General features: G+C 34.3%; 2 protein-coding genes across 2 annotated transcripts; one reads left to right on the top strand and one right to left on the bottom strand.

Annotated features, from left to right (window-relative positions):
• Positions 1-462: 462 nt before the first annotated feature.
• LOC122602845 (protein NAP1) lies at positions 463-11814 on the top strand. Its single transcript, XM_043775450.1, has 24 exons — positions 463-741; positions 1419-1861; positions 1949-2023; positions 2479-2559; positions 2685-2765; positions 2912-2994; positions 3177-3261; positions 3512-3637; positions 3764-3871; positions 4922-4966; positions 5041-5183; positions 5389-5521; positions 5602-5712; positions 5833-5911; positions 6033-6226; positions 6310-6455; positions 6557-6638; positions 6729-6839; positions 7326-7451; positions 7542-7681; positions 7769-7865; positions 9322-10313; positions 10420-10629; positions 11196-11814. Exons 2-24 carry the CDS (start codon positions 1454-1456, stop codon positions 11680-11682), a joined length of 4143 nt encoding a protein of 1380 aa, XP_043631385.1. The 5' UTR covers positions 463-741; positions 1419-1453; the 3' UTR covers positions 11683-11814.
• A 7264-nt stretch (positions 11815-19078) lies between these two features.
• On the bottom strand, positions 19079-22426 carry LOC122602756 (ETHYLENE INSENSITIVE 3-like 1 protein). Its single transcript, XM_043775348.1, has 2 exons — positions 22323-22426; positions 19079-21216 (listed from the first exon to the last, which is right to left on the bottom strand). Exon 2 carries the CDS (start codon positions 21116-21118, stop codon positions 19307-19309), a length of 1812 nt encoding a protein of 603 aa, XP_043631283.1. The 5' UTR covers positions 21119-21216; positions 22323-22426; the 3' UTR covers positions 19079-19306.
• Between the last annotated feature and the right edge of the window lie 4221 nt (positions 22427-26647).

Below are 26647 nucleotides of genomic sequence, written 5' to 3' on the forward strand. Positions count from 1 at the left end.
ATCCATAGAAAACTCTTAGCTTTAATCTCTGCAACAATTTTCTGCATAGACCACTCCACTCCATTGAACACGAGATCGAGCACGCCATATACATGATAAAGTCACCAACAATACCTTATAAAACGCCTTCTTCTTCTTTGTTGACCCACTACTAAACAGATGAACATCTAGTAGATCTATGAAGCTAAGTGCAAAAATTGGATGGACGTTGCACCACAGAGAGATGATGACTGAGCAAAACCACACTCAAGAAATATATGAGTTATGAACTGTAGTACAGATCTCGTGAAAAACAAGTCAATGATAAGGGATATTCATTATAAGCTTGTTAGAGGTAGAGATAGTTTAGTAATAAAACTAGATAGTTTCTATTTATTTCTTATCCGTTTTTTCACCGATTTAGTAAAGTAGAAAAAGTTAGTAACCAAAATACTAGTCGTAAAAAAGAAGTCAAATAGAGCTTTGTTGACTTGGGAGTGAAAGAGAGGGAGAGAGAGAAAGTGGTTACGGTGGTGGTTATGGTGGTCGGCGTCACAACACCTGAAAAATAAAAAATAAAATAATAGTAGAAAGTAAGTGCTTGGCACAGCTCTTTCACCTCATCATCATCATTACATTACTTCAACCACCACCACCTCAAACTCATCATTATCATCATTATAATATAACACACACGCATACACTTTCAGTTTTCCTCAAAAACCTAGATCTGAATTCTATCAAATCAACTTCAGTTATAAGGTACTCTCTCCAGTTTACTTATTTATATACATATATTGTATATTGTATATATACTCTCTCAAAAACATTGTTAATTTAGTTCAACTGTTAAATTGGAATGAAATTTGAGTAGATATTCTAGTTTATATATACATATATATATATATTGAGATCATAATGAACAACATAAGATCTAGGCTGTATAGGAGTAGTGTGCAGTTATATCTGACTTAATTGTTGTGAAATTTGATGTCTATTATAGTGAAAATGTACATGACGTCACTCTAAACCCTAGGTTTCTTCTTCTTCTTCAAATTGTATACATGTTGACTTTATGGATCTGAAAATTACGAAATCCACGACACATTTTGTGTGTATATATGTGTGTCTGTGTGTTTTCTGTCTGAGAGGATTACCTTGCCGAATTATATCGAAATGCTGTTGTGAACATGATTACTCCGATAATGTTGGTTGAGACAGCACGCTAATGTGAAATAGTCGCATTGTGATCAACGGACCGAATTTAAGGTGTTGAAAATAAGAACAAGTGGATAAACACTTAATAAGTACGTGCTAATTACGTGTTTCATAATTTGGATAGTTATTATGTGAGTTGGGATGGCACAGGTTGCACAATGGCACGATAATGTACAAATAATCACCTTGTGATATTTTCTTGTTTGTTTTTGAACATGTAGGGGAGAGTTTGTGATATCGAGCTATTATTGTGCAAATGCCGAAATCTAGGCTGAACTTATCAACGCAAGAAACATTGTCAACGTCTCCTAGAGCGAGGGAGGTGGAAGGTCCTTCTAGATGGAGTGAATATTTAAATCATGAAATGGGAACTCCAATGCCTTCTAGAACTTCACGAAATAATGGATCTGAAGTATCGTTTCAGCTTCCTGGTGTATCACATAAGGGGCTGAACATGCAATGGGTATACCAGCTTACACAAGTTGCACAAGGACTAATGGCCAAAATCTATAGATTGAATCAAATATTGGATTATCCAGATTCTGTTGGTCATGTATATTCTGAAGCATTTTGGAAAGCTGGTGTGTTCCCAAATTGTCCAAAGATATGTATATTGCTTTCAAAGAAGTTTCCTGAACATCATAGTAAATTGCAACTTGAACGTGTAAGTATTAGTTATTACTTGAGATTTATTCTAAATTTTGCGTATAATCGTTGGGTAAGTTAAACTTGATAAGATCTTTTTGAACAGGTTGATAAGGTCGCTTTGGATGCTTTAAATGATCAAGCTGAAGTTCACTTACAAAGTTTGGAGCCATGGATTCAGGTGAGAAGTTTATTTTGTTAATTTCCATGATTATCATGCTGGTTATTTTATCTTAAGTCACTGTCAATCAAGTTCTACCAAAACCAGTTTTCTGATAGTGGTACTGTTACGGTTCATTATGTAAGATTTAACATTTGTTGGTTAGATTAAAGATAAGGATGGAAACTACTTATTGGAAAGGGGATATACCATACCGTTTATCAACTTTACTATACACTCCTTCACTTAAGTATTCTGTTGAAAAGTTTTGATTTCATTTCACATGACTTTTGCCTTGTCAACCAGTTTTCCACTCAACGTGCTTCCTACTAGTCCTTTTTGACGATTACTTGTGTTTTTATCGTAATGTTCTGTTTGTTTCTACTTGCTTTTATGTTTGCTCTAGTTTGTTGGTAATGGACTTCCGAGTATAGATTTATGTGAACCATCCATGCTTAAAGTATCGAATTTTGTAGCTACTTCTTGATATGATGGCATTCCGGGAACAAGCTCTGCGACTCATATTGGATCTGAGCAGTACTGTCATTACTCTGTTGGTGAGTCGAATCATATTACTGCCATCACTTGCAATATTTACCTATAACAATGCATGAAGTTCAACTACCTGCTTGGTTTTTTGGTCATCTAATTATATATTTGTTGTGTTCTACTTTCTTTGCAGCCCCATCAGAACTCTCTTATCTTACATGCATTTATGGACCTCTTTTGTTCGTTTGTCCGTGTCAATCTCTTTGCTGACAAGGCAAGTCTATAGTCCATGTATGATTGAGGATTTCTTACAATTATAGATGTTTTGTTTGCAGTACCATAACTTCTAGGTGTAAAGAGTTACAATACTCATGCTCGTTCTTTTGTTCACTGAAAAACTGTTCTACTGTTTGATTACAGTTGCCGAGAAAAATGATGCTCCAGATGTATAACCTTTTCCATGCTATGTTAAGAAATGACCGAGATTGTGATTTTTACTATAGGTACCGTAATAATGAAATGTTTTCATATCGTTTAAAATTATTTGAATGCCTTCATAGAATCTGCATATTCACGTGCACTTGCATCCAGTTAAATTTCATGTAACTTTTGAATTTGTCTACATCTATTACTTGGGGTTTGACTTTTAATATTAGGTAACATATTCTTTTTCTTGAAATAACAGGTTGGTTCAGTTCATAGATGCATATGATCCACCATTGAAAGGGTTACATGAAGACCTGAATTTTGTTAGTCCTCGCATTGGGGAGGTCATTAGTCTTTCTCCATGCTTTAATCTTACAGTAAAATAAATCTTGTTCGACTTATTAGTTTGCTTATGATTAAGTTCTAGGACATTCTAGAACCGTGCTCATAGTTGATGTTTTCCTTATGCATATTGATTGCATTTTATAATTTTGAGCTGTCTACTTTCAGAAGGATATATGCACATTTTGCTTCTTCAGTTAGTCAATGACCATCTCTTGAGCTAATTACATTTGCTAAACTCGTTTTTTGCAGGTTTTGGAGGCTGTGGGTCCTATTATATTTTTGTCCACGGATACACGAAAACTTAGAAATGAGGGTTTTCTTAGTCCCTTTCATCCTCGATATCCCGACATCCTCACAAATTCGGCTCATCCAATGGTACCAAATTTTCTTTCCTTGATATAATTAGATATGCAATTCATTTCCTTGCATAGAATAATTTGTGTGTTACATGAAGTAATGCCCATTGTTTATTCTTTTCTTCTCTCCATTTTTATCTTCCAGAGAGCTCAAGATTTGGCAAATGTAACTTCTTATAGGGAATGGGCACTCTTTGGCTATCTTGTCTGCCCCGATGAGCTTCTTAGAGTAACCAGCATTGACATTGCTATGGTACAAGCTCTAACTTAGCCGGTATTCGATTTTACGTGTAGAAGTCTTCCATAGTACTTTATATTCTACCTATTTATTGATCCCACAAATCCCATGAAGAGAATAAGCATAAAAGTACAGTGTGTACAATCTTTGTCTCAGTAATTATGTATGTCATGCCAATGAGAATTTACAGTTTTCATGCATTCATGTAATTTTTCATATGATACATCTGCTTTTTCTAATTTGATAAACTTCTTTTCATATATATTACTTACTATAATAAAGCAAATGGATGTGAACAGTAACTTTTGTCTTTACCTGCGCTTTTGGCATAAATAAAACATATGTAAAATATAAACAAAAGTTTGAGTATGGTTCAGTGGTAAAGACCTTGCACCCTAAAGGGGAGGTCCTTTGTTCGATCCTTCCTCCCTCAAAAAATTTTTTTGTTTTCATTTAGTAATAGATTATTTGCATTTTGGTCCCTCCTTCTTTTTTCCTTTATTTTTCTGTCCCTCCTGTTTCTTTTTTATTAGTTCAACCCCCTAACTTTATATAATTTTTTTTAATGTTTAGTAATTTTTAACATTTTTTTTTTACCTTTATTGTATTTAATTTTTTTTAATAACTTTTTAAAATGTTATAAATTTTTTAAAAACCTATATATATTTTTTTTTAATTTTCTACTTTTTGGATTTTTTGTTGCATTATATATCTTTTATATTCTTTTAAATATTTGGTTTTTATACCTTTTTTACATGTAACATTTGTTTTTTTATAACTTCTTCATTTGGTTTTCGTATTTATTTTTTTTCTCATTTTTATTTTTTGGTTTATTACATTTCTTTTGTATTTTTAAACTTCTGGTTTTCAATATTTTTTGTCGCCTATAAATTTATGGGTTTTTTTAACCCCACTCATAAACATAAATGTTTTCAAAAACTTATGTCGCCCATCGGGCGGCATGAAATTCCTAGTTATCAACTAATATTAGTTAGGGCAAGTTCTATATCTTCTAGTGGTACTTAACAATCTTCTTGCTTATGAATCTGTTTGTTATATTTACAGGTGGTACTGAAGGAAAATTTGGTTCTTACTCTATTTAGGGATGAGGTAATATTTGAAAATAGCTAGTATTGACAAATTTTGTTGTTGAAATAAATAAATGTAATATTCTTGAAATGCAGTATATATTGTTGCATGAGGACTATCAGTTATATGTATTGCCACGGATATTGGAATCAAAGAAAATGGCAAAATCTGGGCGTACAAAGCAAAAAGAGGCAGATTTGGAATATAGCGTTGCAAAGCAAGTTGAGAAAATGATAAGGTACTAAAAGAAGTGTACATGAGAAAAATACCTAGTTAAATTATTCGAGTTGTTGCCAGACTGGTTCGGATTTGCCAGCCAGGCGCATATAAGATATTGTTATGGTTACCATCTACTTAATTCCATTATTTGTGACCTCTGTGCAACTTGTTTTGGAAGATTATATTGAATAGATTTTGTTTGTAATGTTGTTTATTTACTCTAGTGAAGTGCATGAGCAAGCAATTATATCCTGTGATGCAATTCATCATGAGCGGAGAATACTATTAAAGCAAGAGATTGGAAGGATGGTTCTCTTCTTTACTGACCAACCCAGTTTATTGGCTCCTAATATTCAGGTAGATTGCACTTTATATATTCTATGATTTCCAATCCAGCATGCCAGGTGCACTTATGTTGTCAATCATTTGTCTTACAGATGGTATTTTCTGCACTAGCATTGGCCCAAAGTGAAGTCATTTGGTACTTTCAACATGTTGGAATCAGTTCATCAAAATCTAAAGCCAACCGTACAGTGGCTGTAGACATAGTAAGTTTAAATTGCATCTGTGAAAGTAGCATGCCCTAACAATTCATGATTTATTCTTTTTCTATATGTTTTTGACATCCCAAGTATTAACAAGTTTGGCTTGTCAACTTCTGGCTGCAGAATGCAAATGATCCAACTGTAGGATTCTTGTTGGATGGAATGGACCGCCTTTGTTGTTTAGTACGTAAATATATTGCAGGTAAGAGTTTATTAGTACATTTTTATTATGATATTTTATATCTACTAGAATTTTCTAATAACATTCTTTGACATTTAGTTGTGTTACTTTGGCTAAGAGGAATTTACAATGATAATTGCAGCTGTTAGAGGCTATGCCTTATCCTATCTATCATCCTCAGCGGGCCGGATTCGGTTTTTGCTCAACACTCCTGGAATGGTGGCTCTGGACCTTGATGCCACTCTAAAAGGACTTTTCCAAAAAGTTGTTGAGCATCTAGAAAATATACCCAAGCCCCAGGGTGAAAATATTTCTGCAATCACATGTGATCTATCAGTGAGTGAATCATTTGGATCATGATATCTATATACATCATCACTTAATTTCCCTAGTTATAACGTATCTAATGGAATAAGCAGGAATTACGAAAGGACTGGTTATCAATTTTGATGATTGTTACGTCTGCCCGGTCATCTATTAACATCCGCCACTTGGAGAAAGCGACAGTTTCCACTGGAAAGGAAGGGTTGTTATCTGAAGGGAATGCTCTGTACAACTGGTCCAGGTGCTCTAAATATTTTTAGACTTCTTTAGCTTTTAAATCAGATTGTACTTGATAGAAGTATGCCAAGTCTTATATTATGCCAAATGGATGTGTCAAGCCAGATGTGTTGATGAACTCGAATCTCAGCTTTCAAAACACGGGAGTCTGAAAAAGCTGTATTTCTACCATCAACATCTTACAACTGTATGTTTTTGCTTCCTGCTTGAGTTGTAATTGGCTAGTTACGCTATTCTCAGAATTTTCGAAGTTTTATATGGGTGCGGATCAATGCAGGTTTTCAGAAATACCATGTTTGGACCCGAAGGGCGCCCCCAACATTGTTGTGCATGGCTTGGTGTTGCGAGTAGCTTTCCAGAATGTGCGTCTACTATTGTTCCGGAAGAGGTAATTGCTATACATGTATCTGTAATTATTGGCAAGTTATGAGAGGTGTTAATTTCAACCCTTATGTAGGGAAAGGTGTCGATTCTATCTGTGTTTTATAATTAACGGGTCCATCGTAAAACTTAACCTATTATATGATTTGTGTCAAACAGTTTGAGCGAGTTAAACTTGTGAAAACTGAGAGGTCGCCTGATGTGTCTTTAGACGCTCTTGATGTCCTATATCACTTTATTAAAAGAAATTCTTCGAGAGCGATATAGCTTTCATAAGTATAGTTAATACATTAACTCTGTGCTACAGTAAAGAACTGGACTGTAAAGCGCTGGTGACCCAGCCTGACTTGACCCAGACATAAACTGATAAAAGCTATCCTTTTTTGCCCAAACCCTTTTTTATCTGTTACCCAACCTGCGCATCTTTCCACCTCTAGCATGTCATGATGGTTTATATCTGGACAATTTAATGAATGTTTGATTGATTTTGCAGTTAACTAGAATTGGTCGGGATGCTGTTCTATATGTTGAGTCACTCATTGAGTCTATCATGGGAGGGTTGGAAGGGCTAATCAATATCCTTGATTCTGAAGGAGGTTTTGGGTCCTTGGAGATGCAGGTTCTTGTTTATTTATTGCCTTGATTAGTTTGCCAACTTAATACTTAATTATTCATGCATGAGACTGACAATAAACCATATAATTTTCAGCTTCTTCCAGAACAGGCAGCGATTCTCATGAACCTGACGTCAAGACTGTCTATTCCTTCAGCTAAATCTCCAAGGGGCATATCTGGTTTGCAGTTACCAGGTTATGAAAGCTATCCTGAAAGTAATAACTCCATTAAAATGTAAGAGACTGGAATAACCTTCGAAGGCTATTATATATTATTTTAGAATTCACACAAACATTGATTTATATATTTACCTGTTGACAGGCTAGAAGCGGCCATGCAGAGGTTGACAAATCTTTGCTCAGTTTTGAATGACATGGAGCCTATATGTGTTCTAAATCATGTTTTCGTCTTGAGAGAGGTAATTCCTTTTGCTATATTGCTAGTTTTTGGTCGTGTAAATTAGAACATGATTCTTACATCAACACAAGAGAGAATTACCATACTAAAACGTCATAAAAGAGAAAGCTAATAACAGCTCATCCCACGCTAAATAAGAGAAGGTCCGAATTTTTAAAAACAGTAGTGAACTATATGAACGCTCATTGTTTTTCCAAGTGAAAACTACAGCTACAATGTCCATTTGTTCTGATCCTCTTTAACACATGTGCAGCTTTTGTTTGTCAAATTCATCTAATGTGTACATTCATTTTTGCAACTACTATTTTAATCAACACATGGTAGAAGGCACGTTCGGGGATAATCACTTGAAAGTATATTAAGTATTCCTGATTTTATTAAGTTCTCAAACATTTTGGTTAATTTTTTGATTATTAGTTATTACCTATATATTCAATAGAGGATTTAAAACACGGTTCGTAGCGGGTTTCAATCCTCCATTGCAAGGTGCAGTCAATTATGGTGCGCCTTATTCATCTAAATTTTATGTTTAACCCCTCAGACTTTAAATGAATTATATTTTTGGTCTCTAGTTCTAACTTACTCGTTCATAGTGGGTTTTAATCATATTGCAAGGTGCATTGTATTACAGTACACATTCCTTAATTAAAAATCTGTCAAGCCCTCAGACTTCAAATGCTATTTTTTTGGTCCCTGGGGTTTAACTAATAACTTTTTTCCCTTATATTATATTTTACTTCTTCGACACTTTTCAATCCTCTATTTTAAGGTGCATACGTTTAATTTCTCACATTTTAAATGGTTTTTATTTTTGGTCTCTCGGGTTTATTCAATAACTGTTTCGTAGTGGATTTTAGTCATATTGTAAGGTGCATTCTATTATGGTACACCTTTTTTTTTATAACCCCTCAGAATTTAAATTCTTTTATTTTTGTTCCCTCGTGTTTAACTAATAACAATTTTTATTATATTATACTTTATTTCATCGTCTTATTAGCAGTGTTGAATACGATGTTCATTATAGCCATATTATGGTACCCAATTTCAATTTACTTTACTTTTTGGTCCTTCAAATTTTTTAGTCACTTTTTATATTCCTTTTTTTTTTGCCTTTTTTCGGTGTCATATATGATGATTTTATTTTAACATATTCAAGATGAAATTTGTTCCCCTCCCGCCACAACGCGCAGAGAAACTTACCTTGTTTGAATCAGTAATGATTTGGATTTTAAACAAAATAATAGGTCATGCACTTATGCATTAAAAAGTCAATTTTTGCCACCTTTTGACCTGTTCGACCTTCGTGATGTGTTTCTTGTTCAGGAAACTTCTTTTATTATATCCTTCGTGATGGAACCAACCTATTTATTAGTGTATTGTATATGGGTTTAAGTTGTCACCTTGTATCCACAATATTGAACTAATCTAGTATTTCATCATGACATATTGTAATGCAGTACATGAGAGAGTGCATTCTCGGGAACTTTAGGAGAAGGCTGCATACTGTATTGAAATTAGATACAGATCTTCAACGTCCTACAGTTCTTGAATCACTAATTCGTAGACATGTAAGCATAATCCATTTGGCTGAGCAACACATCAGCATGGATCTCACACAGGGTATGCGGGAAGTCCTATTGACTGAGGCTTTCTGTGGGCCCGTTTCATCTTTACACACATTCGACAAACCCGTTGACCAGCAGACCGGGTCAGCCATTGAGGCTGTGTGCAATTGGTATGTTGAGAACATAGTGAAGGATGTATCAGGAGCCGGGATCCTTTTTGCTCCACGTCATCGATGCTTTAAAAGCACACGGCCCGTTGGCGGCTATTTTGCTGAAGCCGTCACAGATCCTAAAGAATTACAAGCTTTTGTTCGTACATTTGGTGGCTATGGAGTTGACCGTCTTGACCGAATGATGAAAGAACACACAGCCGCTCTTTTAAACTGCATTGACACATCACTCAGAGCAAATCGTGAAGCATTAGAGGCAGTTTCAGGCAGCATTCATTCTGGTGACCGGATAGAACGGGAAGCAAATGTAAGGCAGATTATTGATGTGGAAACAGTAATTGGATTCTGTATTCAGGCGGGTCAAGCAATTGCTTTTGACTCACTTTTAGCAGAAGCTGGTGGAGTGGTGCTTGCAGAAGGTGCACCGTTACTACACTCATTATTGACCGGGGTTGCAACACATTTACCACTTGAAGTACCCGAGAAAATAGAAATTCGAAGGATGAGAAGGGTGGCTAACAGTGTCGGAGTCGTAGCTGATCATGATTCTGAGTGGGTGAGAGAGATACTGGAGGATGTTAGTGGTGCAAGTGATAGTTCATGGGGGTTTCTTCCTTACCTATTTTCCACTTTCATGACTTCTAATATCTGGAATACTACTGCTTTTAATGTTGATACTGGAGGGTTCAACACTAACATTCACTGTTTGGCAAGGTAAAGTGCTTCTAAGTTCTACCTATTGTTACTGAAAGAATTTTGGTTGATCTAGAGGTGACAAAATAGGCATGTTGTGGGTTTCTAATTATATTTTGTTGGATAGGTGTATTTCTGCTGTGATTGCTGGGAGTGAGCTAGTTAGAGTTGAAAGAGAACAGCAACGACAATCCTATTCAAATGGGCATGCTGGTGATACTGCAGAGCCTGAAATGCCAGATCACCAGTCTGTTGAGTCAAATATAAAGTCGACAATGCAACTCTTTGTCAAGATTTCTGCAGGGATTGCATTGGATTCATGGAATGAAGTTGACAGGTATGCATAGCATTTCATTTGGCATAAAGATCAATCATCTTTGCGTGATTTGCCTACTCCTACGTTTGAGATGACAAAATAGGTGGGTCAGAAAGCGAGTCAAAACATATAGGTTTTGTCATGGGTCAGAACTGGTTGTGTCATCCCTAAACATTTTTGTCCGAAGTTACAAATCCTACAATTAATTTTTAGTTTTATTCTTTTTAGGAATAACCTATTTCTTTCTTAAATGATTGAAAAAGGAAGTTATATTGTAAAACATACTTTATACATTTTGAGTGACTTTCTGACATGTTTATTCCCGTTGAATGTGGTTATTTTGACCCATTTAGTTATAATTGGGTGGATTGGGCAATGTTTAACTCCCCAATAGGAGTTGATACATAAACACAATGTTTGACTTGAATTGATTTAATACAATTATTCGACTATGGATCAAATGTCTAAAATGTCCTTCAACAAGAACAATATAAAGAAAATTATGGACCAAATTTAAGTTACAAATGTCAAATAATAGTGTTATCAGTGAGCAAAAAAGTCAGCTTCCCTTTTGTGCACTCGTGCAGGTCTCATCTGGTGGCAAAGCTAATCTTTTTGGACCAATTATGTGAAATCTCTCCATACCTACCACGGAGTTCGCTAGAGATGCACGTTCCTTATGCTATTCTACGCTCCATATATAGTCAGTACTATGGGAACTCTCCTTCAAATCCTCTTGCACTACTAAGTATATCGCCACGCAGCTCTCCAGCTTTATCAATGGGCCATGCTTCTCCAGCCATCAGGCATCCATATGGTGATTCAACACCTCAATCGAGTCATGATTCAGGTTACTTTAAGCCAGCATCGGTGCATGGTCAAGATCAGCCTTTTGAGGGGCATACAAGAAGCACTGACCACAAACATAGAAATGGAAGACGATCAGGTCCGTTGGATTATAGTTCGAGCCATAAAGTGAAGTCTGTGGAAGGGTCAGCTTCTGGTGGCAGCAGAGGTCCCAGTCCACTCCCCAGATTTGCTGTGTCGAGGTCTGGTCCCATATCTTACAAATAGAGACTGCTTGCATATATTGTAATAGAGATTCAGGAATGTAAAATTTTCTTTATCAATATCTACCTCGGATGAACAAGTTGGTGAAGTTGAGTTTTATAGAGTAATTGACAAATGACTGCTTTTGTCTAGTAACTTCGCACGCCCGTTGCCTTTCTTTCCTTTGAAATATACACACCTTGTTTATCGGCCGAGTCCCTAGTGGTTCAGCAAACTTGGTATGTACCAGTCGAGACCACCTGTCATGATCCCCCCTCTCCCCCAGGCCAGATCCATCTTTATTGGAAGAAGGAAGATAACATTGTGTTAAACCTGCCTCTCTTTTTTTTTTTTTTTTTTTTTTTTTTCCCCACAATTTGCAAGGCTATAATGAGAATATTGACTATCTTGGTGACATCTAAAAATAGAGATATTGGACGAAGCCATTGAGATATGGGGTGTGTGGGGTTTTTGTGTAGACTGTTTTCATCTAAAGTGTGTTAAAATTACCTCATGAATGTTTCTTTTACTTTTAAGGATAACAAAGAAAGTGTCGTGCTCATTTTACGAAGGATAATATTTGTTCTGGTAACATACTGGAGATAAAACCACGAGAGTTATGCTTATAGTATCCTCATAATCACATTGATTATATTTTTACCGTCTTAGTGTTTATCTTGAAAAAGACATTTAACTTGAGATTTCCAATCATTACATTTGTAGCAAGCTTAGCCGTTCTTAAAAAAAAAAATAACAATGATGGCAAGGATAAATAGATTTCTTATTCGGTTGATTAAACGGAAGAAGATAATAATATAGTTGATATTGTTGTTTAGTCAACAAACAATATAGTTTTGTTTGATGTTCAAAAAAAGTTTTTTGTTCCTGTTAATGGCTTCAAAATTTTATTAAATTATATATGCACTTTTATTTAACTAATTTAACTAGAGTGGTGCCCGCGCGTTACAGCGGCAATGGTCTATAGCACGTCAAATGCCGTAACGGTTTATAGCGTTAAGGTTACTTTCATGAGATGCATCAATACAACATATAACCGTATCTATCATTAAAAAAATAAGTCTCGGATTAGGTGCAAGAACTAATTAATGAAGTGCAAGAACTAATTAATGAAGTGCAAGAACTAATTAATGAAGTGAAAAAACTAACCATAAAAGTTAACCACTTACAATTGTATGTTTACAATTGTAGGGGAGAAGGTCAGGTCAATTAAAAAAATAAATAGTCAAAGATTTAAATTTAGTATGAATATAAAAAAGGAAATAATTGGCTAGTAATTTCATGAGTTATAAAAAGGTAATTATTGTTTAAACATTTCATGATATTATATATGACAATTAAGATGTTTTTTCTTATCCGTAACAATACCTTCAACAATAATTTTAGAGTTGAATGGGGTTTTTATCACAATGGGGTTTTTAGGTAATTGTGAGGCTTTTTTTTAAGGATAATTTCAAAATTTCAAGGATAAGGTATGTGAAGTTAGTATAAATTGGAAGGGTAAATTAGACAATTTAAAGATAGAGAGTTGAATTGGGGAGGGGATAGTTTGCTTTAATATGGAGTATAGATATAGATGTGTATCCAATTATAATCGTATTCATTGTAGGTTTTAACTTTCAAACTTTTATCAATATATTTACCTAGGTATATGTGAGATCCATATGTGCTGTCATTTCGAGTGCCAGATTATGAGTTTGCAAGTTTTTGAGCACATACAAGACAATGTTAAAAATTTAAAAGTAAATACATACAATAAATACGATTATAGTTACATACACATTATATATTCGTGTATAGTTGAATACAGTCATTAAACTTTCTTGTTTTTTTTCTTTTTGTTAGTGTATATATAACCGTGGTTGAAGAGTTATCTTATTTAAGCTCGCAAGTGAAAAAGCTATACAAACATAAGATTAAGTATATGTATATAAACTAGTACTAATACGCATACGATGTACGGATTCATCATATAAATGCATCATCTTTTATAGGTAGAAAATGAAATCCGAAAATGTTTCATATTATGAATTTAGTTTCTTTGATGATAGTCTAGTAGTAAAATACATGTATAATAAAGGTTTTGGTTAATGTTACTTTTGCTATTGATAACGATCTGACATAACACTTCTCTCTATAATAGTTTTTTTCCTAAGTGGCACATCTTTTTTCGTGCCAACTAAGTTTTTTGCTTATGTGGTATTTTCTGAAATTTTAACTTTTTTTAAAATATATTAACATTTAAATCTATATTTTTTAGTGCTTATGTGACACTTAATTTGCCCCATACTTTAACATGATGTCTGTCGTTTTAATGTTTTTCAATATGTTTTATTAGAGTTAGTAAATAAATAAACAATTATCATGATGATAAATAAATAATACATAGTTTTAGGTATATAAGGAATCTGTAACCATTTTTTTTTATATAAAAAGAGTTTATATTAAATAAAAACCTTTTTCCACACATGTAATAATATAAAAATAACTTGAAATTTATAATTATACGATAATATAAAAATTATATAAACCTCTGATCCTATTGTATTTTCTTCTTATATTTTTGATTGATTATAATTTCAACTTTGTTTTTTTCAATAGATATGTATTGTGAATTAAATTGATATAAACATTACATGGTTTTCTTAAAAAGATATATAAAATACAAATTCATGAATTTGGAGAGGATTTTTTTTAAAGGTGTGGATCATTTGTTCGCAACAGGGAATCTAGCTTACGTTGTTTTAACCGGGTCCGTGCTAGAGAGCCCCCTCACCCTCAGTATCTAGTAGGAGGATGTAACATCCCAAACTTTTATTTAATGGTTGACTTGAGTCGTTAAGTCAACACTTTGTGTCTGTTAAGTCTCTAGGAGATTTAATGCTTATATGTAAATAATATTCTTGATGTGAGAGGCTTTAATGCCTTAATGATGTATATATTAATGTGTTTAGATGGTCTAGTTGTGCTTGAAGAGTCGGTTGTATTCCCGGTAGTGAGGTAAAGCCCCAAATGTGATGTCTTAAGGTTGAGGGACTCAAGGTGTTAAGTAAGGAAACATGCTACAACAGATTAGGGTGTAATTAGACCCTAATCACACAAATAATTCAGTTTCTCCTCTCTTCTCAAACCCTAAAACCGTCCCCCTTATCCTCTCAAGCAATTCTTGTGTGTTTCTTGTGATTCATGGTGATTCAAGAGAGATATGGTTCATAGATTATGTCCTTATCATTGCCTACAGATAATTAAGGTATTCTCTTCTTGATTTGACATTTGATTGGTCCATTCAATCATCACATTCCTGGCTATAAGGGCTGGGGTGAATTCGATTGCGTTTAATAATCGATGAGCGTTGTTTTGAGTGATTAAATGTTCCTACAATGTGTCTAATCAATCCAAGAATCAATGGTTACTTTGATAGCATCAAATGGTCATGAAAGATGTCATTTTTATGTATTAAAGTCGGACATAGGGTGGGGTTTTGTTTAGGTTTCATTTGGATGGAAAAACAAAGTGAGTGGTGTGTCATCAGTAGGTGCGGTGCACCTTTCAATAGGTGCGGCACACTCATTGATGCCGAGAAGGGGTGCGATAGAGGGTGCGTTAAGGAGTGCGACACACCTTACCTTTTCTCTTGTTGTTCCTTCATCTAGTGCGACGCACCATGGATATGGGTGCGGCGCACCTAGCCTATTTATGCTGAAAACTCGTGTTGATGCTTAGCTTTCCTATATTTCGTTTCTAGGTTCCTAGGAATACTTATCAAGCACGGTCACTCATTAACTGGTTGTCGTTGACTTTCTTTAAGGTAAGATACACTACTTTGACACGTTGGGGGTTAAAAAAAACATAGTTTTCATATAATAACTTCCCTAAATTGTATCTTGTTTGCTTATGGGTATTCAGGATTATACGAGAGGTGATATGGGCTATGTATATGTATATTGAATCCTGAAATGCTACCTAAAGATATGTGACTTTATGATATGATAGGAAATGCTTTGAGTAGCTATGAAATACGATATGTAATGAACTATGTTATGCAATGAAAGATGATATGTATGATATACGATATGCAATGATATATGATGATGTACGTGATGTAATAATGTATGTGATGTAATGATATGCTATGAAATGCTATGTAATGTCTTGAGATGAGTTGGAATGTGATATATGTTGATGATATGTAAAATGTGCATGACTACATGGCTTGTTCATCTAGTTTACTAGATATATTAAGTTGTCATGCCACGTGCACGTTTAAGGGCCCAAACGTAAAAGATGATTATGTGATGATGTTTAGGTAACGTGGACACCTAAACTATATGAGATGTGAAATCGAGCTCGTAATTTAGATGTGAGAGTGTTAAGCTTAACCCGTACTTGCCCTTGTCCGGCGGGTGCGTAGATGTGGTTGCTTGGGTGGCTCCATGAAACATGGTCAAAGATGTGAAGAGTAATACGGGAGGTCTGACCCGCCCCACTTGTCTTGAACATACGGATTACTCCGGGATTGGCTTGTCATTCCTTAAAGACATTGATGTACAACCGTAAGGTTTGTCCATCTAGTCGGGTGTGACTTATGTTACACTTAATGAGATGTATATGTTATATGATATGCGTGACTTATGTCACACTTGCAAAGATGATATGTGAAAAAGATATGAAAGATGACTAGGCACATTTAGGATGACCCATCCTATATGAAAGATGTGTAATGCAAGATGTGATATGATATATGTGATGACTTGTGATGATATGTGCCTTCAAGATGAAATATGATTTTTCTATAATGTTTTAAATGGACAAATGTTTTATAAACTATGTTCTATCTTACTTAGCTAATTCGTTAGCTAACACTTGCTCTTTTAAAATGTGTTGTGCCCTCAGGTCCAACATTAGTGAGCAGGTAAATGTGAGAAGATGTGAGGCATGGGTAGATGATCTTGAAGCTGGTTGTAGTTTACCCATAGTGGCTGCTCGCATTAGACGTTCATTTATGTTTAGATATTTATGATTTGTATTTACTATAATGCCGGTTGTTTAATGTTGGGCAACCTATGGATTTCCATTTAGACTTGTTTTGATGATATGGCTAGTAAGACCATTCAATGAATAAACCAAACAGATTTTTCTGGTTTGGACATTTAAAGTTTAATTCCACATTCCTTTAACGCCGTTAGGCAAAAGTTTTTGGAAATCCATATTTTTAAACGACGGGTGTTACAGAGGATTTGACAAAAGAAATTTCGAGTGCAATGTTTTTATTTGGAATTGGATTAGTTTGATATGATATATGGTATGTGGATAATATAGATATGATATAATATAGGGAGATGATAAATGTACCACACATTTTGATTAATGTACCTTATTGTACAGTTTTTATAGCAGAATGTACAAATGAATGATGCGATAGTGTGGTAGATTTATTAAGTTATATGGTACTAATATCATTTCGCTATAATATATTTGTTTAATAAATATAAGGCAAGTAGAAACTAATAGAAATTTTAATTAAGTTCAATTAGGTATGTTAAATGGACACTTGTCGCTCAAGTAATACGTCACATGTCGATTAAATAATACCCCAATCCTGTTTTAGTATATTGGTAGATAGTTTATAGATGATAGTCAATCTCTTTATATTTCTTTCTTTTTCGGTAAAAGAGAATGTTGTGTGACAAATCGAATTCTTATTCAGTTTGGTTACAGTCATAAGGTAAGATTCGTGATAATTTGGTAGCATTTGTTCTAATTTCCAATCATGGCTCCTTGACAACATAGACTTTGTGTTAAGAGTTTGAGAAGAAAAGTCCTTTTATGGTAAATAAAAAGAAAAGATAAGTAAAAATCATCTTGAAAGTGATACATATTTGAGGCACTTTTCACTTTTTCTTAAGGTTAAAATGTTTATGTTCGGGCTTGAATTAGGAACTTTTAAGGAGGCAACACTTCCAATTTTTCGTTGAATCACTAAACCAAAAATTCACTGACATTCTTTTTCACACTTTGATGTAACAAATTAAAGATATAAATACAGTTATAAGGCAATTGTCAATACAAAAATCTTTTCTATATTTCGTATCATATTTTGACTTCTTCTTTTCTTTTTTTTTTTTACATTTTTTTTGTATGTCTATTAATTTTCTAACCCCACCATTTTATAGTGTCAAGACTCTTATAAGAAGGTCTTAGTTATAGAGAAAATGAGAAGGATAGTTTTGATAATCACATCAGAATCCTTGGTAACATTTTCTTTCTTCTATAGACTTTTTCTTAAGGTAACTCTATTTGCTTGACATTCTAAATAAAAGGTTTCAAAAGTTATTAAAAAAAAAAAAAAAGTTTGTAGCGAATATGGGCTCTTGAGTTCCTAACACAAAAGCCCAAATTTTTGGTGAATAATCCGGGTTTAGTCGTGTCTTGTTTTAATGTTTTATCAAGCTCAACTTCAAATTCATAAAATCTCGACTGAAGTTATCATCAAGTTTTTGAAGAGCTCGAATCATGCTTGTTATATCGAAACATAATCCTTATATATTCAAACAATATTCATCATTTTGTATCAAAGTTCATTTTCACTAAAGATAATTCTCATTCAAATTTCCAACCTATAACAATAATTCTGAGGCTTGACAATAGATTAATATTCACTCCCTCAATAATTCATTCACAAAATTTAACCAAAAATGGTAAAATAAAGTTAGGCCCAAAACCATGATGCAAGTCAAAACAAACCTTAATAGGGAAAAAGTCAAAACAGTCATTCATGACTTTATCAACACCACCTTTGATGTTATGTTTTGTAATTTTATTGGACATCCAGCTATGCCCACATTAACATCTTATATGAAAGTCTATCCATATATGGGTCCCTCCCCCCAAAACAATGGACCCAAACAAAGTCACATGCCCATGTTTGCCACCTAATCTTTTGGTCAATTGGCCCCATCCCAAAACTTTATCACTAACCCAACAACCCTCACATGCATTCACCCTTTTCTTTGTCTTTTGCATCCTAAAATACAAAATGACCCACAAACACCTTTCACTCTGTGTATTGTGGGGATGCCACCAATAAGTGCACCAAGAGCCAAAGCCCCCAATGGCCCAATGGGCATACGACATAATCTTCCCTTCTTGAGTTTATTCGGGGATATTCCCTCTTTTCAGGGAAGATCATAGACCCGTCTTTGACCAGATTTACGACGACCTATCAGGATATCTCACTAGCTTAGTCATGACCCTTTTCAAGACTTGAACTTAAGACCTCTCGTGAAGACATTAGCGCTCCTGACCACTATACTTCGGCCATGGTTATAATGCATACACACATATGATCAAGGCATTTTTTTGCTTATGTATCGTTGAATCTTTCATGAACACGAACAAAAACTAGCAAAACAGTTATTTGACATAATACATCACATATATAAACAAAATATAGTTACACGAGGTACATGACAAGTATTCGATCACACTAAACGTTACAAAACATGAGTCCGTAGAACGTTTTTGTAATAATGCAAGCAAAGGATAATAGTAACTAACTTGATACTATACTATGGATTAAAAGAAGTCTCTTTTTTTCTCACCTGTTAATGGGGTTTTCATGTTGACCCTTTCAGAGGTACCACATTGACATATCTGGGGCAGGGTTTGACTCACTGGAGAAGTCAACGCCTCCGAGATTAAATGGCGACTGTGAAACGAATCTGAAATCCAAGTTATTGTTTGCATCAAAAGCGGGAGTGTATGGTGTTCTGTTTTCAAGCTGAAACCCGTTTGGCAAGAAAGTTGACTGATTAGAAGGCATGTGGGACTCGACCCCTTGACCAAAAAAGTCATCATCGAGTTGGATGGGAAACTTTTGCTTCTGTTGGTCAGCAATAACATCAAGATTCCCGGGATTTCTGTTAGTGTTTTGATGATTAGTATCATAGAATGACATGAGATCAGAAATGGCCCGTTGACCATCTCCTGGAAGTCCAAGTTGTGAACCACAAAAAGTAGGATCCTGATTCATCGGTTGACTAGTGGTGATCTTAGCCTGACCAAATGAGGGCATGGCAAAGACAGGTTCCTTCAGTTGGAAGCTTAAGGTTCCACTACGCGGAGGATTATGATTTGGGTTAGGAGCAGGGCGGTAAGGACAACTCATCTGATGATTGTTTCGTGAAAATCTGTCGCTAAAACCCACACGGATATCACTATAAGGGCATTGAGAGAACTCACAAGTGTATATCTTCTGTGGCTGCTGGTCATCAGATTGTTGCTTCCTTTTCTGAATGAAATTGTCCGGACTTGGGATCTCAATGATCTCACCCTTGACTTGAGCTAGCTGAGGAGCCCCAATTCCATTAGTAGGCCCCATGAGCCCGAGATTATAAAGATTGTTGACCTCATGGGGTTGTGGCTTGCACTCTTCTACTTCAACTATCTGATCATCTTCTATACCATCCACATCATAATCACTGGTATCTGCAACAAGATAAGACACCGATCCAGCAGAAGATATGGGTGGACAGCTGTCCGGATATAGCTTACGAGATAATGCTTCCTCCTGGTTGATGATAGCAAGCCATGTAGCACTCTCCTTGGCCGTCATTTTGTCTTGTAAACATTTAGATTGCCTAACAAGCTTGCGAATTTTAGCAATATCTGGCGACATATGTTTGATTACAGCCGTTAGAACACCAACTTTCCAAGCTTTTTTGAGATCATGAGGTTTTTTGTAAGGTGGAGTCCCGTGTTCTTTTGGTAAACCGAGTTGGGACCACCATTCTTCATCTCCACTAGGCCACCATGGTGGTGCAACACCCTTTTCCAATGGGAACCGCCTTTGTGGCGGGTCACAATGTTGCATCAAAGCTGACAGAAGTGAACCGAGAGTGGTGTCTTGAAGTTCTTGCAGGGTGTGCGGGGTGGAAACCGGATTACAGTTATCCTCGTTTTTCCCGGGAATCGAATGGTCCGCTTGGTATTTAGTAATCGCAGCGGGCCCGTTTCGGTCAAACCGAACTTTTTCCTTCCACCAGGCCCGGAGATTATCTGAAGCCCCACTCACAGGCTTCCCGTTCTCCGGAATTATTCCATAAACAAATCCTTGTGCCTTGCAAACTTCCATCATTTTAAGCATATATTTCAAGATCCCGTCTTGAGCACGAGACATTTTCTTTCTTCTCGCTTGTTCTTGAGACTGACGTTGCTTAGCATTATCGACTTCTTTACCTTTATTTTGATCTTTAAGCCGCCTTAAAAGCATACGGTCTCTCCACATCCGTCTTTCCAGCTCATCAACATCCATTTCTTCATCACTATAATCTTCCTCCACAGCTGCCTCTTGTTCTGCTTCAGGTGCCCTTTCTCCCTCACAGTTAGAACCCGAAAGGAAATCAAGATTTCCATAGAAACCCATTTCTTCAAAGATCCCCATGGATCAGAGTATACCTAATCAAGAAACTTGAACTAAAATCTCTGTAAGTCTGTCTATATACCACTTCAATAATACCCAAATATCAACTTGATATTGTCCTGTAAGAAATACAAAAATCAACTCAGATATAGCCCCCTTACATTTTTATCAAATAAAATAAAATTATCAGATAAGCTCTAATCATAATAGCTATACACATCATATTCAAGCTTTTTATGTTCATTTACTTACAATTTTTAAACCAAGAAATGATCAAAAGAGCACCATGAGACTAAACTTATAGTTATAACTTATAAAGTTAACTTTTCCTTTCCCTAATTAATATGTTCAAATGACCTAATTGACACAAGTTGGTAATGGGTCCGTTATCCATTCTTGATTTTATACACTAGTTTTTTAAAGAGAAAAATAACCAAACCTACATACATGCACATGTTATATAGATATAAGAATATAAACACAAATAAATATTGATAGATCATAGAAGGGGCATAAACAAGAAAAAGGAAACCTAACCATACAAAATATGGTGGTCTCAAGGAAGGAAACAAATGGTTAGATCCACTCTGATTATAATTTTATTCCAATATAAAAATACACTTTTTAACTTCCTTAAATTTTATGATCCAAGACTAAGTACTTCTGACTTTTTTTTTCTAAGATGAAACAAAGAAGATAGAAAATATTTCACTTTATACATCATGGATCTCATACAAAAAGATATTATCCCATCACAACCAGAACAACTTGCAAATATATATTATTATAAATATATTTATAAAAAAAAAAAAGAACAGAATCACTACAGAAACCTCAAATCATCATCATCATAAGAGGTGATTTACAATTATTATCTTTGCCTTATCAAATATTCAAATTAAAACAAACAAATACTATGGTATAGATTCAAATATGAATACAAAAACGTCCAACAAGTTCATAACTTTATTACTTATAACATCAAAATATACAAACCCCATCATAAATAAGATTCCATTTTCACAACTTTATCATATAAAACATGAAAATAAACAAAACCAACGTCAAAGTTTATAACTTTATCACATAAAACATCAAAATAAACAAAACCCATATCAAAGTTTATAACTTTATTACATAAATCATCAATATAAACAAAACCCATAAAAGTATTCCCATAACATGAAGCTAATAATAATAAATCTATATAAAAAAGATATATAACCTGTTTACTTCAAGACTTTGATATATCAAACTTGTTATTGTGACATCTGAAGAAAGAAAATAATATAGTCTTCTTAGGCAGCTGAGATAGAGAGAGAGAGAGAGAGAGAGAGAAAAGGAGGTGGAAAACAAAAATGAATATGACAAATAGTTTGATAAAATAGAGGGAGGGAGAAGAGAGGAAGGTGGTGGGCATCATATGCATATAGATATAGATGTGTGTATGTATATGTATATTCAATTTTGTCTTTCTAATTTTAGTAAAATATAACTTAAAAATATCTTCCATGATTTATTACTTTCTTTCGTTACAAAATTAATGTGATTTATCCCCCTTATAAGAAGCATAAAATATTTATTAAAGAATATTAGCTGTTTTTCTTGTAAAATATCAGTTTCATATTTTAAGTTACGACTTACGATTAGTACATTAGACTTCTATATCTTATACCTTAATCAATCTAGATTTTTAATATTTGTCAATTGAGTAAATTTGCAAAGAAATTCAAAGGTTAGTATTTACGACAAAACATGTGAAATTGGAAAACAATTGGTATAGTCGATCGAATCCATCAAAATGTTATAACTTTAAACCATTTTTAATCTTTCATCTCATTACCTTTACTTTTTTTGTCACATCCTCTATCATATCTCACAATACTAGATAATATATCTAACAAAAAACAAAAAAAAAAAAATAAATAAAGTAGACATAGACCCTACTTTTACCCCTTCGCCGACGGTTATGACTTATGATTATCACCTTTTTCCTATGGGAGACCATGATCAACTTATGGTCTTAACCCTTAATCAACCATATGTTTTCTTTTTTCCGACCCTTATAACCGATCTTTAGACAATTCAAAGCGAGGTTTTAATAGAAAATCTTTTTCAGAGACGTCTCGCGACACGTGGCAGTCCATTTATCAAGGGACGTTCCTTCCTTTTTGTGGAGTGAGACATCTATTAGAAGCTCATACTCTAGGGAATTCACAATTTATTTAATTATATATAACAAGCATTAATTAAACAAAATAAATTAGAAAATGGGGAAAGTAAAAAGAAAGTGAGAAAGTGGCATATGAAAAGTAGGGGCCCATGACTTTGCACAAAATCATAAGTAATAATAGGCGTACTAAATGCGACGGGCTAAGATTTTCTTTGCCCGAAAACACACCTTGGAGCAATGTGTATGGCGTTCTAGGGCGTTCTCACGCGTGAAAAGGGAAAAATAGTAACGTCTTGCTTTGGATAGTCTTACAATTGTCTAACGGATTTCAATCCCTAGTTTTTATGGCTTTTAGATTTTTGAGCCGACACAAGTAGCTTAGGAAATTGGAATTATCATGATATAAAGAAAATATAATTCACGAAGAGTAAATATTTACGGCTGGATTGTAATGACTAGTCTATGTAGTGGCTTCATTGTAGAAAACCATCCAGGTTTGTGAAGGACGTGTTTTTTTCCCCCTTCTAAGTACGAATAGAAGTGATTGACGTATCACGACTTGTGTTAAGAAGCTAGATGTTTCAAGACATTAAAGCTATTAGCTATTAGATTTTATTGGTTAATATATAAGACCAAAAATTGATTTTAATGCTATGTGTCAAACCCTCTGTGTGACTTATGTAACGAAGTGGATGAAGACATTGAGCAGGTTTGTGAAGGACGTGTTTTTTTTCCCTTCTAAGTACGAATAAAAGTGATTGACGTATCACGACTTGTGTTAAGAAGCTAGATGTTTCAAGACATTAAAGCTATTAGCTATTAGATTTTAATGGTTAATAAATAAGACCAAAAATTGATTTTAATGCTATGTGTCAAACCCTCTGTGTGACTTATGTAACGAAGTGGATGAAGACATTGAGCATATTACCTGCTCATGTAGGATTGCAAATGTGGTTTGGGGATTGGTCGGTTCGTGGTGTAAGACTGTGCAGCCCATTCTTTTCTCGTGCAAGGATTTGGTCTCCTGGTCTTCGTAAAAAAGGAAGGAAGGTTTATAACTGTATTATATGGATCACGTGTTGGTGCTTATGGAAAGCGATGAACTATAAAAGGTTTAATAACGTCGAAGTTTGCCCAATGAAAATTTTTCAAACATCAAATCTATCAGGTATCTATAAGAATAGGAGTAGACAGTCATGTATTAGTTAATTGGTATGATTGGGTAAAACTTCAATATTATGTAACTTGTATATTTTGGGTTGTAATTTGGTCGTTTGCAGCTTGCAAGGACTTGTGAATATATATATATATATAATATATATATATATATATGGGTGGGTTAGATTAAGGACTCCTATTTTAGAGACTGTTAGGGACTCGATCTAGACCGTCCATTTTCATCAGATCTAATCACCACTGATCATCTCCGGCGACATCTTCAGCCATATTCATCTCCGGCGAGACTTACACATGTGTAAGTACAACTTACACATGTGTCAGTTGAATAAAAATTATGATTCAGAGCGGGCTTCGCCCTTAAGGATATTCATAAACCAAAACTGGTGGGGGTGATAGGTCATTGAGGGTGATAAGTCATAGCGTGATAATAGAGGGTGATAGGTCATAGGGGGTGACCGGTGATGGATGATTTACCTAAAAAAAATTGTACTTAAAACATGTGTAAGTTACTTGCACATGTGTAAGTCTTGCCGGAGATGGTCGCCGTCGCCGAAGGATCATGGTGGTGGTCGGAGATGCTCATGGTAGTGGTGGCCAGAGATGATGGTGGTGGTGGTGGTCGGGGAAGAAGGTATAAAAAGTCCCTAAAATATAGAGTCCCTAATTTAACTTTTCCATATATATATATATATATTAAAGAGAGAGAAAGATACTTTAATTTTCAAAAGCACTAAGTTTCATTTTAAATATTTAGATTGGTTCAAAATAAAAGTTAGGATAGCTTGCCATTAAAAAGAAAAAAAAAAATTATCGAAAAACAACGACCGCTGAAAATGTTTTGAAATGCGAAAGGGTCGTAAACAGTAAAACTAGGTTTAGCAACAAAACAAAGTATTGATTAAACAACTCTAAATTTTGGAATCAATCAATTTAAAATCAAATTATACTCTCCGTACTTGTGGCGGAATAATTATTAAAAAAGACAAACAACCAGAAGATGTCTACATGCGTGGTTGCCAATCGAATTTAAGGCAGAACTTGTTATTACGAGTACTAATTAATTTAATTTAACTGTTAAATGGTTGGAGAATAATAACTTGATATTACTAACTATACTTATGCCCACACAATGCGACATCAGTCATGACGGTGATGGAGGCGACGATGGTGGTGAATGTAAAAATAATTGATATTTAAGATGGTATTGTAGTTATTTTAAGTGTTGGGAGATCTATAATTAAATGTATTATAGGTATATTAGATGAAAATGGTTAAATTAGTAAATAAAGAAGAGAGGTATTTTTTGGTTTTTCAAAGGTAGAAAGTTTAAGGGGAAAAAAAAGTGGTTTGTTTTATTAGATAGTATAAAAGTAAAGGAGAATAATATTTTTAGTTTTTCAAATATCGAAAGCTTAAAGAAAAAAAGTAGATGATTTATTTATTAGATAGAATAAATTAGATGCATTTCATTTGTATTTTTACTTTATTCTTAAGGTTATTATAGTTTTAATTTAATCATTTAATTTTGATACAACATTAATTTTACTTATTTAATTTTTATATAATTGATGTGATCTTAAACCTAAATATATAAGTTTTAATATTTTAACATATTATATTTGTTTGGTGTTTGCGATACATCGATATATGCATGTTTATATTTTTTTTTAAACAACAGAAATAACATTATTATTAATAACAAAAAGATCTACTAGTAAGATGTTAGTGATCAAAGTACAAACAAAATACAACATAATACAAAAATGAACCAAATAGAAACTTTAACGGCTAAGGTTAAAAAATGGTTGAAAAAAACTTATGTTGATCGATTACATGAAACCCGAGACATAAGGTAAAACCATATCAACGAAGGCCGAGTCACCGGTTTTCACTTCGTGATTTTTTTTATGCAACCCATACAAGTTTCGAGGACAAAAACAAAAACAAAATTCTACATCAAGTGTCCAACGGGTTCGCGATCCATGCTTCCCAAGACAACTTACAACTTCTGTCGCGATTCTTGATCCAAAGGAAGGAAGTAGCAACAATAACATGCTTTTTAAATGTGCCACCACCAAATAAAATTAATAAAACTAATAGCTTCCAATCAATTCTTAATCTTGTGCGGAAGATTCAAGTTATCATACGAGTACAATACACCATCAGGTGTATTGTTTTCATGTGCATACAATTACAAG

Source organism: Erigeron canadensis, chromosome 6, assembly GCF_010389155.1.
Source record: "Erigeron canadensis isolate Cc75 chromosome 6, C_canadensis_v1, whole genome shotgun sequence".
In the NCBI taxonomy this organism is placed as follows: domain Eukaryota; kingdom Viridiplantae; phylum Streptophyta; class Magnoliopsida; order Asterales; family Asteraceae; genus Erigeron; species Erigeron canadensis.